This window comes from Pelobates fuscus, chromosome 6 (assembly GCF_036172605.1).
Source record: "Pelobates fuscus isolate aPelFus1 chromosome 6, aPelFus1.pri, whole genome shotgun sequence".
NCBI classification, from domain to species: domain Eukaryota; kingdom Metazoa; phylum Chordata; class Amphibia; order Anura; family Pelobatidae; genus Pelobates; species Pelobates fuscus.
The window spans coordinates 48833767-48847339 of NC_086322.1; the positions used below are offsets into that span (position 1 = coordinate 48833767).

At 45.0% G+C, this 13573-nt stretch overlaps 1 protein-coding gene across 1 annotated transcript in view; it reads left to right on the plus strand.

The window, feature by feature from the left end:
* Positions 1-225: 225 nt before the first annotated feature.
* Positions 226-13573, plus strand: part of TACC3 (transforming acidic coiled-coil containing protein 3) — a 30435-nt gene continuing 17087 nt past the window's right edge. Inside the window, exons 1-4 of the mRNA XM_063457667.1 lie at positions 226-277; positions 7812-7974; positions 8233-8375; positions 9710-10813. Of these exons, the coding sequence (XP_063313737.1) occupies positions 7813-7974; positions 8233-8375; positions 9710-10813 (1409 nt within the window). The 5' untranslated portion in view covers positions 226-277; position 7812. The remainder of the gene's footprint in view (positions 278-7811; positions 7975-8232; positions 8376-9709; positions 10814-13573) is intronic.

Consider the following 13573-nt stretch of genomic DNA (forward strand, 5'->3'; position numbering starts at 1 on the left):
TTTGTGTGTGTTTGTCTGTGTCTGTAAACATAAAGCGCGCTCCCGCGCTAGGACTCCTGTATTCACTTCTGAACGTGGAGCGCGTCCACGGGGACTTGCCCCGCTCTCTGATTGGCGCGTTCGTATCGGCGCGATGACCTCAGGGAGAGCCGGCGCCTGTGATTGGAGAGTTTTTGCCAACTGTCCAGATTCAAATAGCAGCAGTTGCGAGCCTTGCCCGTCAGAGCCGCAGAGAGGCATCCAGGCGTGCGGACCGGTACAGACCAGCAGCCGACAGGTAACCGGGCACCCAGCGATCATTCGGGTTTATAATGACAGATAATGTGTATCTATCACCTCACACACACGGTTCCCTGATATATATGATTATATGGCTCTTACGCCCAGGCTGTCTGGGCATTGCAGTCCCCAGGCAAGGCTGGCATTCCCAGTACCGGGGTGTTCCTGACAGGGTGGTACAGAGCTGGCTATTAACAACGACTGCATTTCCCAGAATGCCATGCAGTAGCCCTGTCTGGGGAGGGGACCCCAACTCTCAGACTGACCCACAATCCTGACCAGACCTTGTACAGGGTGCTGGTCAGAGCCAGCTGTCTGTCTGTCAGGATAGATAGACCTGCCTGAGAGTGATGGGAGTTATCATGTTCCAGTCGCTATGCCATGCTGCTTCATGGCTGAGGGCTGTGTGAGTTGCCCCAGTCAGTGGCTCCACCTTCCATGGCTGAGCTTAATGGGGAAAGTTCAGAACTGCATGAGTGAGGAGTTGTTTCAGGCTGCACAGATAATTGCTGAGTACAAATACTTTTAATAAGAGTATAGATTCAAATAGGGGGGGGGGGGGAGGGGGAACAAAAAAAACCAAAAACCTCCTTGGTGACCATGACAAATTGGGTTCCAAAGTTATGTCCAGTATTTGCAGACCATCAGTGAGCAGGAAGGATTTTCAGGAAGAAATTGCCATTTCTCACACACACCATGAGGTTTTCATATGAGATTATAAGACCCCATCCCACTTTGGAGCTGGAGTAGAGCAAGCTACTAGACCTGGAAATAAAGGAACACTCCAAGCACTATAACGACTTCCATCACAATTAAGTTATGGTGCCATGAGGTCCCTGGCACTGGCTTACCTTTTAGGCATTAAGCTGTTCAAAATCTCTTAAGTGCCGTTTTGCTCTGCCCCATCTCCGACAACCATTTTCAAAAAATCTGCAGAATTTTGCAGGCTGGGGTGCTGTTGATTGGCTTAGAGCGATCAGATGACGCTTTAAGCTGATTTGTAGCTCCTTGTTCAGTTTAACCCCTTAAAGCGGCACGGTCATGCCGAATCCCTTTTTTTTTAAACCCGCCTCCACTACATCCAATTGACCTCCAAATGCCCCTAAGCCCCCCACATTACCTATTTTGTATTCTTTATTTTCTGCCCCGATCTTTATTCAGGGCGCCGCCATCTTTGTGTGGGTAGGTGAAGTCCCTGAGGGACACGTCATCTGCCCACACTAGATAGCCCTGAGATTCCCGCACATGCCCAGTGAAACACCTGGACATGCGAACGGGAATTTCACCTATTCATTCATCAGACGAATGAATAGAAAAAAAACAAACAAACACCGAATATCAGTGTTCGTTTGTTTGTTCGGTTTATTACAAGGAGGGAGCTACCGGCGTGCAGCTCCCTCCTTTTAATATGTAAAGACAGAAGCGGCAGGGAGCTGTGTTCCCCACCACTTCCTAAACCCCCCAGGTCCCCCCCCTCACTCTATGGGGGTCAATATGACCCCCATAATAGCATAAGGGAGATTAAAATCTCCCCAATGCCCCTACTCGCTATACCGCGAGTAGGGGCATGTCCACTAAACCGTGAGCAGCCTGTGGCTGCTCACTGTAAAAAAAAAAAAAAAGGTAATAAGGGGGGGGGGGGGGGGGGAGAGGGGCTACTGTCCTCCCCCCCCCCTGGCCCCCACCCCTGGGCGGCGGGTGGGGGCCATAATGGTAATGAGGGGGGGGACCTACTGTCCTCCCCCCTGGGCGGCGGGTGGGGGCCATAATGGTAATAAGGGGGGACGACTTACTGTCCTCCCCCCTGGGCGGCGGGTGGGGGCCATAATGGGGGGGGGGGGACCTACTGTCCTCCCCCGGCCCCCACCCCTGGGCGGCGGGTGGGGGCCATAATGATAATGGGGGGGAACTACTGTCCTCCCCCCGCCCCCACCCCTGGGCGGCGGGTGGGGGCACTAAGTAAATTCCCCCCCCCCATCAAGGTGACTAGGGGTCCCCTAGTCACCCACCCAAATAAAAATGCCCCTACCTACCCCCCTCACCCTAAAAAATGGTGAGGGGGGAATAAAATAGCTAACCTGTAAAATTAAACTTGCCATTCTTTTTTCTAAAATCTTCATTTTTCAGCCCCCAAAAAGGCCAAATAAAAAAAACATCATACCCGTCGAACTAAAAATAAAATAAAAAAATCGGTCGAAAAAAAAAAAAACCCCGAGCGCAAAAAAAATAATCCATCTTCACCCATGGAGGGCTCCGTGCAGGGTGGGGGGGGGGGTGGGGAAGGCTTATAAAGCCTTGCCCCGCCCTGCAATTAGGCTAAGAACACTTTGATTGGTGGGTTTAAGCCAATCAGAGTGCTCTTTGTCATTTTACACAGCGTGGGAAAATTCCCAAGAACTTTCCCACGCTTGTAAAATGACACAGAGCACTGTGATTGGATTGGCACAGCACCATAACCACTATAATGGACTATAGTGGTTCTATTGCTTGGAGTCTTCCATTTATTCCATACCAGTCGTTTCAATGCCCAACTTTGCGTAGAGTTGACCGGTTTCAGTCTGGGGTTAATTACTTTTTTGTGTATTGTCAGACCTACATACTTTGTACGTTTCGTTTAAGTGGTCATGATGCTAGAAATGTTATGGCTCTGTCTCTCCTGTAATATATCAAATAGTTTAAAACAAATCCTGGCACTATAGCTTTTTTTTTTGTTTGTTTGTTTTTAAGGAGCCACCATCCCACATGGCTGAAGGGGTTAAAACCTCTTCAGTCATTTACCTGAATCCAGAGCTGATGCTTCCCCCCCCCCCACCTTCAGGCGTATGGTTATGTCACCATTGATGATCTTTCTAAAATATGCAAAGACCCAAGGTGACTTAGCTGCTTTAAAGGGCCAGTAAAAAAACAGTGCCCCTCTCCCTCCCACCCCCCCATCCCAAAAACCCCTTCTTACCGGAGTCCAGTGCCGATGTCCCTCGGTGCAGGGTCAGGTTCCGTCTGCTCCCCTACCCTGCCAATGTGAGCCGGGGGGTGAGACCAAATGCACGGCAGTGGCCGCGCATGCGTATTAGTCCTCCCCATAGGAAAGCATTATTCAATGCTTTCCTATGGGGATTTCGGCGACGCAGAAGGTCCTCACATAGCGTGAGGATGTCCAACGTCGCTTAAAACACTTTTTGTCCCTCTAGTGGCTGTCTGATGGAGTTTATAAAAACTACAATAATTACACTTGCAGGGTTAAGGGTAGTGGGAGTTGGTACCCAGACCACTCCAATGGGCAGAAGTAGTCTGGGTGCCAGGAGTGTCCCTTAAAATTTTTTTTTTTTTTCCCTCAGGACATTACATACATGGTATTACTTTGGGACCTATTATTCAATGTAAAAATACCCCATGTGATATTTAATAGAGCAAATGCTTCATTAGCCTGTGCACTGTAAGAAGGTCCACTATTGCTCTTAAAGGACCACTATAGGCACCCAGACCACTTTAGCTCAGAGAAACTGCTATGTTTTAATTGAGGGTTAATCCAGCCTCTAGTGGCTGTCTCCCTGACAGCCACTGAAGGCCGCTTCCGTGACTTTCAGTGTGAAAATCACACTGAGGTGATGCTGACGTCCATAGGAAAGCATTGAGTAATGCTTTCCAATAGGCAGTTTGAATGCGCGCGCGCGGCTCTTGTCGCGCATTCAGCACTTATGTCGGCAGGGTGAGGAGATGTCACCAGCACCCAGGGAGCCCGGTGCTGGATTAAGGTAAGTGGCTGAAGGGGGCCATGAGGGTGGGGGGGGACCTGATGACAAACAAGTTTGTTCTGCTGGCACTATAGTGGTCCTTTAAGAAGGAAGCACTGCTTCTGCCAAGGATTGTCAGTAGTTGCCTGGGATCTACTATTTGATGTGTCATGTATGTATGCTAAGCACGTCTCTTAAAATATGGTAGCATCGTGATTTATTGTGCCCCTTAAAGCGGCACTATCATGGCCGAATCCCATTTTTATTTTTTTTTCACCCTCCCAACTCTACTACATCTAATTGACCCCCTAGACTGCCCATAAGCCCACCAGATTACCACTTTTTAAAAAATCTTTTCTGTCTGGACCTAGGTCCTGGGCGCTGCCATCTTTGTGTGGGTAGATGAAGGCGCTGTGGGACACCTCATCTGCGCATAACCAGTTAAACACTTGGACATGCGAACAGAACCAACCTCGCCACAGTGAACTGGAGAAGCCTGGTTGCCTGCCTGCTGCCTTTTGGATTATAGACCGGCAGTTAAACAGTTAATTTTACTGTGCAGAAAGGTTTATTCATTCCTTTCTGCACAGCCGTTCGGTAGATTCTATCTACCGAACAAACAACCTTTTTTCAGCCTCCCCAGAGCCGTGGGAAGCCGGCCGGCGCCGTTAATTGGCCACCCAGAAGCTGGCGTGTGCCTCCAATCGATCTCCCTGAAGTCGCGGTTAACCGCAGCTTAATTGATTGTTACTGGGTGGTCGCGGTTACACCTAGCCGCCACACGATGGCGGTGTTCTGGAGCTCCTTGGGCAGCCAGCGCTTTTCTGCCCGGCTTTCATGCACTAAAAGCGGACACTTTTACGTGCAGGCACCGCTGAGCCTCCAGCCCCCTGGTTTTTATTCGGGACAATTTAGCCAAACACCTGGAACTTCGATAGTTTATTTTATGTGAATGTTTTAACCCAGATAGCCTGCCATGGAGCCTGTTCGTGTAATTAAAGACTTTGGCTCCATGGCGATTAAACTGTATTCGTGTGGTCTGAGTGCCATTAACCTAATAATGTGCACTCAGACCTGAGCTATCTGGGGATATGTTGCATGTCTGTGTGTTATATGTAAAATATAACTTTATGTATTTTATGGTGTTTTTCTGTCTTTGTGTCCCCACGTGCATAATGGCGATTTGCCTTTGTCCTGGGAGATAATTGAATTACTTCTCAATTATCTCCAGGGCAGAGGAATGGAAGCCAGGATGCATTGTGGGGATGTTTTACTGCTGTATGTCCTGAAATGCTACTTGTCTGTCCGCTGTTACAGTCTTCCATCTGGTCCCCTAGGGGAGTGTCCACCAGGTGGGAGACCTGCATAAATACAGGGGCAGGTAGCCCTCAATAAACAGATTTTGCTTGACCCTCAAACCGAAGTGTCGTCTCGTATTTTGGGGGAATTGGATTGTATGCTGATTGCCAGGAGTGTAAGCGGATTGTATGCTTTTCCTGTTCAGCTATTCCAGTGTTCGTGTGTTTCCAGTTCGGGAGATTGGGGAATTCAAGTGTGTCTCTTGTTCGGGAGTGGGGGATTTGTGCAGTTTGGAGTTCGGGAGGTTGGTGATTGCAGTAGCTGCTTGTCTATCTGGAAGGGGATTATCGCCTAAACGGTTTTTATCCTCTTGTGAGCGAAACGGTCCGTTACAGTTTGTTCATTCGTTTAGTTTATTACAAGGAGGGAGCTACTGGCGCGCAGCTCCCTCCTTGTAAAATGAAAAGATAGAAGCAGCGCTCCCTGCCACTCCCTAAGCCCCCAAGTCCTCTCTCACTCTATATCCCATAATGGCATAAGGGAGATTGAAATCTCTTGAATGTCCCTACTCGCTATGCTCACTGTTTAACCCCTTAAGGACCAAACTTCTGGAATAAAAGGGAATTATGACATGTCACACATGTCATGTGTCCTTAAGGGGTTAAAAAAAAAAAAAAAAAGTGTGCTGCGAGAGTGGGGGCTATTAAACTGAAGGGGGACCTAGAGCCCACCCCTGAGTGGCGGGTGGAGGCCCTTAGTGAGAATTAGGGGGGGGATCTATAGTCCGGCCCCCACTCCTGAGTGGTGGGTAGGGGACATAATTGACAATAAGTGGGAGGTACCTAAAGGATTATGAGGATCCCCCCCGGATCCCACCTCTGGGTGGAGGATGAGGACAACAGGTCACCGCCCTTATTGTTATTTAGGGCCCGCCACTCAGAGGTGGGGGGCCAGAGGGAGGGCAATAGGGCCCCCCCCTTTATGTATGGCCCCCACCCACCGCTCAGAGGTGGGGGGGCTGGGGAGAGGAGAATAGGTTTGGGTATAGATCATGCCTCTGACATTTTACTGCCATTTGAGTTGAATCACTTTTCTTTCTGTTTATGCAGCTTTAGGCATGGTTTAATTTTTATCTTCTGTTTTGTAAATTGAACTTAAGTCACACATAGGAGGTTTCTGCATGGTCTAGCAAGCTACTAACAGAGTAGGAGATAAAAAAAAAAAAATAAATAAAAAGAAAATTCTACAATGAAACAATTTGCAATAAAGGATGTGTAAACATTAGATGGCTCTTTACAGGAAGTGTTTTTGAAGGCTGTGTAAGTCACATGCAGGAAGGTGTCCTAGGGCTACATAAAGTGATTTAACTCATAAGTGGTAGAGAATTGAGCATTACCACTGCAGGAATATAGTCTGTACACCAAAATTGCTTCATTAAAGGGACACTGTAGGCACCCAGACCACTTCTGCTCATTGGAGTGGTCTGGGTACCAACTCCCACTACTCCTAACCCTGTAAGTGTAATTATTGCAGTTTTTTATAAACTGCAATAGTTACCTTGCAGGGTTAACTCCACCTCTAGTGGTTATCTATTAGACAGCCACTAGAGGTCTCTTCCTGGTCCAGAGCACAGGAAACCTGTGCTAGAGCGCCGCTGGACGTCCTCACGCTGTGTGAGGACCTCCAGCGTCGCTCAAATCCCCATAGGAAAGCATTGAAATTAGTTTTCAATGCTTTCCTATGGGGAGCCCTAATGCGCATGCGCGGAATTGCCGCGCATGCGCATTAGGTCTCCTCGGCCGGTGGGCGGGATCAGTCTCGCCCGCCGACGGAGCCAGTAGGAGGAGCATCGCCAGTAGGAGGACATCGCCGCTGCCTCAGGTAAGTGACTGAAGGGGTTTTCACCCCTTCAGTAACTGGGGATTGGTGGGTGGGAGGGAGAGGGACCCTCCAGTGCCAGGAAAACGGATCGTTTTCCTGGCACTGGAGTTTCCCTTTAAGCTAAAGTTGTTTTGCTGACTATAATGTCCCTTTAAGATCATTTTCCTGATGATCTCGAATGGTCTATTGTCTTTATTTCCATTGCTAGTAACTGGCAAACCTGCCTTTTTGGAGAATGTTAGTAAGGTAATAAAAATTTTTTTTTTTTTTGGTTAGAATAACTTACTGATATTGTCTACCTGCAAAAGATTAACAAAAAAAATACAGAAATCCGGATTAATTTTGCCAAGTTCTCCATGCAGCCAGATACTCCTCTGGCAACGTCACTCCCACTATCTGTGAGTGCTGACTGGTGCCCAATATCTGTTCCAGGCTAGCTAATGATGCCCCCCATCCACCCACCCATTTACTTTCTCTTACCCTTTCAGTGCATATACACTCCCAGTCTGTCTTCAAACTGTGTTAAAATAAATTGCAGAAACTGTTTCAATATTAATTTTTTTTTTTTCTTGCTTGTAAACTTTTTTTTTTTTTTTTTTCCCCTTTTCCTCCCATTTGTAGAATGAGTGTGCAACTTATATATGACGAGAATGTCAGAAGTGATTTAACAGCAGAGTCTTGTGACTTCCTGCTCATTGCTCCTCAGCCTACCGGGAGGCCCTCTATTCTCCGTCCATCACAGAAAGATAATCTGCCACCGAAAGATGCTGCAAAGAGCATTAAGGTATCTGCCTCTCTTATTTAAATGATCTTGTGCTTATTTCTTTTTCTGTCTCTGTATACATTCCTCTACTTCCTGTGAGCTGCGAGTTTATTAAAGTTCATACTTGCATCCGACTTTGTGATTTTTAGTAGACCGTTTGATACTGGGTTATCTGAATGCTGTGGATTTCTACTTCCGACCACGTTGCATATCTGAACATTTCTGATATATAATATTTATTGTGTTCTTATCTTTGATCATTTCTCTTCACTCCGTTAGGTAACATTTCAGACTCCGATGAGAGATCCACAGACTCGCAAGATTGTTACTTCCAGCATTGAAGGCAAGGTGGAGGCAGTTACACTGGAGGACTGCACACAAGCTTTGCAGAAGCTTCACCTGTCAGTCACTGATGCAAATTGGTAAGTTTCACTCTTGCCCGCGTTGATTGAGGTTAACCATTGAATGTTATAATTCTTTAGGAACTTGTGTTTGGGACACTGGTAACATAAACCGTTTTATCAGTAGCACAAAATGTTGTCTGAAATGAAAAGGTTTAGTTTACATTGCAGATGTATCTAACTTCCACACTGGCACCAGCATTAGGTTAATCTGAAAGGATTTTTCAGGTTTTAGCCTAAATCCATGTTTGTGTTTATCTATATCCTTTTAACTCTTTTTATGTGCCAGATGGGTACGAACTTATTTGATGGTCCTTTTCTTGCATTCTAACACAGTCCGAAATCCGTCTGTGTCAGCAGAAAGATTGGTCGGGAAATGTCTATTGTCCTAGACTATCCCTTCCTGGAAACAAATCATTTAATTCTTTCAAGATTTAGTCACTCTAACATGTAGCTCCTTTAACTATATAATCTGTTGGTCTTGAAGTGCTATATACCTCACAAATCTTCTTCAGAGGAGACCGGATACACAGTTTGCGCTCTAACAAAGGCATATGTAGTAACATTGACCTGTATAAAATAACTTGGTAGGGTGTTGTGAAAACGGAGATATTGAAAGAGTTAAAATGTATTGGTTTATTCAAATGGAACAGTCTCCAAAATGTATGTGTATCTGACTAGCGATCGACCGATATTTAATAATTTTTTATTTATTTTTTTTTTTTTGAGCCAGTACCAATCATATGAACTTTCAGGCTGATAGCTTAACGATATTCTGTACATTTACTGTATATTTTATTTTTTTATTAAGTGGTAAATGCTCAAAATATGCATGCCAGTCAGATTTTATTTTCTATGTTTTCAAGAATATTTGTGTGTGTGTGTGTGTGTGTGTGGTGGATGCAGTGAGAGTATTTGACTAGTAGATGCAGTGTGAATATGTGCGGTAGGAACTCCCCACCCCTTAACTATCTTAGTGCCCCCCTGTTACGCTCACCTCTTTTAGTTTTCCGTGTCCTCCCATAATATTCCTCTCTCCCCCTGGTGTTCTTCACCCCCACCCTTCCCTGTCCCATAGTGTTCTTGTGCCCTTCTCTCCCCACCATGGTCCCTGGTGTGTCTCCTGGTAGCGTGGCTGAGCGGAGCAGTGCGCAACGCGGTACGTGAGATTCAGTCTCCAGTACCTGGCCGGACTGACAGGAAGTGCTCTGTGAGCACTTCCTTTCCATCCGGCCGGGTGCAGGAAACCTAAGTTCCTGTACTTTTTGGTTTTGGCAATGGCACTTTTATAATAAAGCTCAATACACTAAAGTGTGTATTTATATATATATATTTTTTTTTAACCTTCCTTGCAGCACTTCAAATCCTGGAGACCACAGTATAAACTGTGATCAAACCGCTCTCCCAGATGATGAAATACCAGTTAAAAGCATGGGTGCTTATAATATTGATTTTGATAAACTGGATGAGACGAATCCATTCAAGAGCACTACTCTGATGCAGAATTCACCTGTAAAATCCGAATGCAGTTTTATTAAAGATGTGGCCTGTTACCCTGATTCTTCTTGTTTGGAGGATAAAACCCTGTCTGAATCAGCTGCAGGAAAACAAGATTCATTTGTGAAATCTTTAAGCACTTCTCCAACACATGTGGACTCCCCAGTAACTGTTCGTTTAGACAATGAAAGCTTCAACACATCTGGAAAAAGCACACTAGAAGACACACTTCCTTTAACAACCAGAGATTCTAATTCTTCTCTCACAGTATCAAATAAAGAAACCACCAGTAACCTTGACAAGGTGACTGAATCTGATTTGGATGTTTATCCCTCAAAAGACAATGCAGTTGATGCTGTAAGTGTCAACCCAATTACTGAATCTATAGAATTAGAGGTTCCAAGTTCTCCACCTCTTCCCAAGTCCTCCTACAAATTTGACCCAGATCAAATAGACATGATTGATCCATTTAATACTGGAGGCGCGAAACTGAAAGAGTCACCTATAAAATCTTCTCCGGGAGATGCAAGTGATGACAATGCTGGACCAGTGAAGTTGGAATTTAATTTTGGTGAAGGTGATCCTCCTGTCAAAAAGCCTCCACCTAGGAAACTTGGTAAACGACCTACTCTTAGTTCTTCCAAAAAACAGTCTGGGAATGCAGAAAAAACAGCTGAAAAACCAAAGGTGAAAGCTGTTGAGAAACCATTGGAAGAGGAAGTTATTGTGCCAAAGGCAGCTTACAACTTTGATTGGGAGAAGTTTGATGATCCAAATTTTAACCCTTTTGCCTCTGGAGGTTCAAAGATTTGCACCACTCTTACAACCTCAACTGTCAAAAATGACTTGACACCAAGCAAAGAAGACAGTCATCCAAAGGTGGAATGCCAAGATTCAGACATGGTGCAAAGTGACAAACTTGTAATGGATCAAGCCGAAGCTAACTATCTAAATGAGACCGGGTAAGTTGTGTTTCAGCCTGTCCTCTTTTAAGAACGACTGATTTCTAAAGAGCTGTTTCCCAAAAATGTGTACACCACTTATTGTATAATGTTGCAGTGTTGAATAATTAACACTCCATGATGGTACAGGTTCTTTTAAAGACCAGCGACACTCCATGCCTTCATCCCAGGGTAATGCTCTACAGAACTGAACTAATCATTTAAGCAGTGATCTTATCTTTCTGATGTTCATGGTTCTGCAATTAAACTCTAAAATTCCAATTTGTACATACATTAATATGGATACAGGCTTGACTAGCAGTAACTCGTGTTTATTCCTTTTTTAGTTTTCAAGTTACTGGTAGCGGGCATATATATATATATATATATATATATATATATATATATATATATATATATATATATATATATATATATATATATATATATATATATACATATACACACGTGTGATCTCCGTTCTCTCTGAATAAACTTAGGAAACCTTTTTCTTAAAGGGACACTAAATCACCAGAACCACTTTAGCTTATTGTATTTCTTCTGGTGAGTATATTCAGGCTTTTTGCAGTGAACTCTGTATTTTCAGAAAAAATACAGTGTTTACATTACAGCCTAGGGATACCTCCAATGGCTACTAGAGGTGCTTTCTGGGGCGGTGTGACTGACATTCAATGTCTCCACTCTCTGCATGGAGACCCTGAACTCTCTTCATAGAGATTCAATGCATCTCTGAGGAGATACTGATTTGGCTAGGACTGTGCTTGGCTTGTGCTGGCTATACCCTGGACCTACCTCCTTGACAAGCTCAGCCAATCCAATGCTTTCCTCTGGGAAAGCATTGTGGTTGGCTCAGGTCATCACTTCTGATGTCAGCCAAGGAAGCAGATCCGGGACAAAGCCAGCAGCAGACAGAAATAAAGGTTAGATTTTACTATATTTAGGTGGACCGGCGGTAGATGGTGATTTTAACACTATAGGGTCAGCAATACATGTTTGTGTTCCTGGCCCTATAGTGTTCCTTTTATACTTGATCATGCTTATCTCCTATTTAATTACACACAAGTCTCTAGCAAGCTATTAACACATAAGAAATTCTAAATCAAATAAAACATACAATAAATGAAGTGTAAACATTATGACTCTCTTTACAGTAAGTGTTCAGGAAGGCTGTGCAAGTCACATGCAGAGAGGTGTGACTAGGGCTGCATAAACCATGTGATTTAACTCCTAAATGGCAGTGAGACTGCAGGGGCATTATCAATGCATTAAAACTGCTTCATCACACTTTTGATACATATCCTTTGTGTCTTATACGAGTATGTGTTTGCATTTTAAAGGGACACTATAGTCACCAGAACAACTACAGCATATTGAATTTGTTCTGGTGAGTAGAATCATTACCTTCAGGCTTTTTGCTGTAAACACTGCAGCCTAGTGATAACTTCACTGGCCACTCCTCAGATAGCTGTTAGAGATCCTTCCTGGGTCATGGCTGCCTAAAATGCATCCAAACATTCAGTATCTCCTCCCTCTGCATGCAGACACTGAACTTTCCTCAGAGATTCATTGATTCAATTCATCTCTATGAGGAGATGCTGGTGGGCCAGGGCTGTGTTTGAATCATGCTGACTCTGCCCCTGATCTGCCTCTTTGTCAGTCTCTGCCAATCCTATGGGGAGGCATTGTGATTGGATCAGGCTACCACTTCTGCTGATGTCGGTGGGCAGGTCTAAAGGAAACCAGGACCAACTAACATTTTACTATTTTTAGGGAGGCACAAGGGAGCTAGATGGTGGGTTTTAAACCTATAGGGTCAGGCATACATGTTTGTGTTCCTGACCCTATAGTGCTCCTTTAAATTGCCCCCAAATTGTTTGCCAGCTGTGGCTAGATCAGTCTGTGCCAGACTCTCTGTACTAATGTGGCAGATCAGCAGTTGGACCCCCTACCCCAGGCTCTGCCAAACAGCCATTCACTTTTTCCAAGTGAATGACCCCTTGCCAAAGTGACTGGTGGTAGTTTTACATAACTTGTTTGTAGTAGTGGGATGCTTCAAACCTTGGGCATCCTGTTTACCTAATTAATATGACCAGCAGTCAGAGCAATTTGTAGCCTTGGTTCATGCAACTGGCCTTGATACACTTCCTGTAATTGGTGCGCACACACAAAGATCAGGCTAGGCAATGGTGATTGGCTCCCAGGCTGTGTGATCACTCCTGGCAGCCAATCCCATTGATTACCGGAGACTGCTCAGGCAATGCAAACACACTGATTCGCTCTTACTGTGGACTATCAGCCTGGTATCCAACTCTAGGATGTTTGCTTTAAGTAGTTGGTCCCACTGGACCATTAAAATATTATGTAATGTGGAGGGAGGAATTGCTGCTAAATCTGGTGCTGGAATGCCCTATTGCTTCAACTGTTAGTTCTCTGACAAAGAGCGCAGTCTCGGCGCTGAAAACTTCTGGCTAAGAGGAGACAGGGAGCAGCACCTGACAGACTCCACTTGTGAAACCATTACAAAACATCTTGACTCTATACATTGGCATGTCAGGGCAGTGCTTGCACTTTACCCACTATGGGGGTGTTTGATATTTTGTCCCAGAAAAACTGTCAAAAGTGCAAGTCTGTATGCTAAAATTGCAAGGTTTGTAATTTTGATTTTATAACCTCAAATATCTGGAAACGGTATACATGGTGGAGGATAAGTAGTAGGGATCGACCGATTATCGGTTTTACCGATATAATCGGCCGATATCC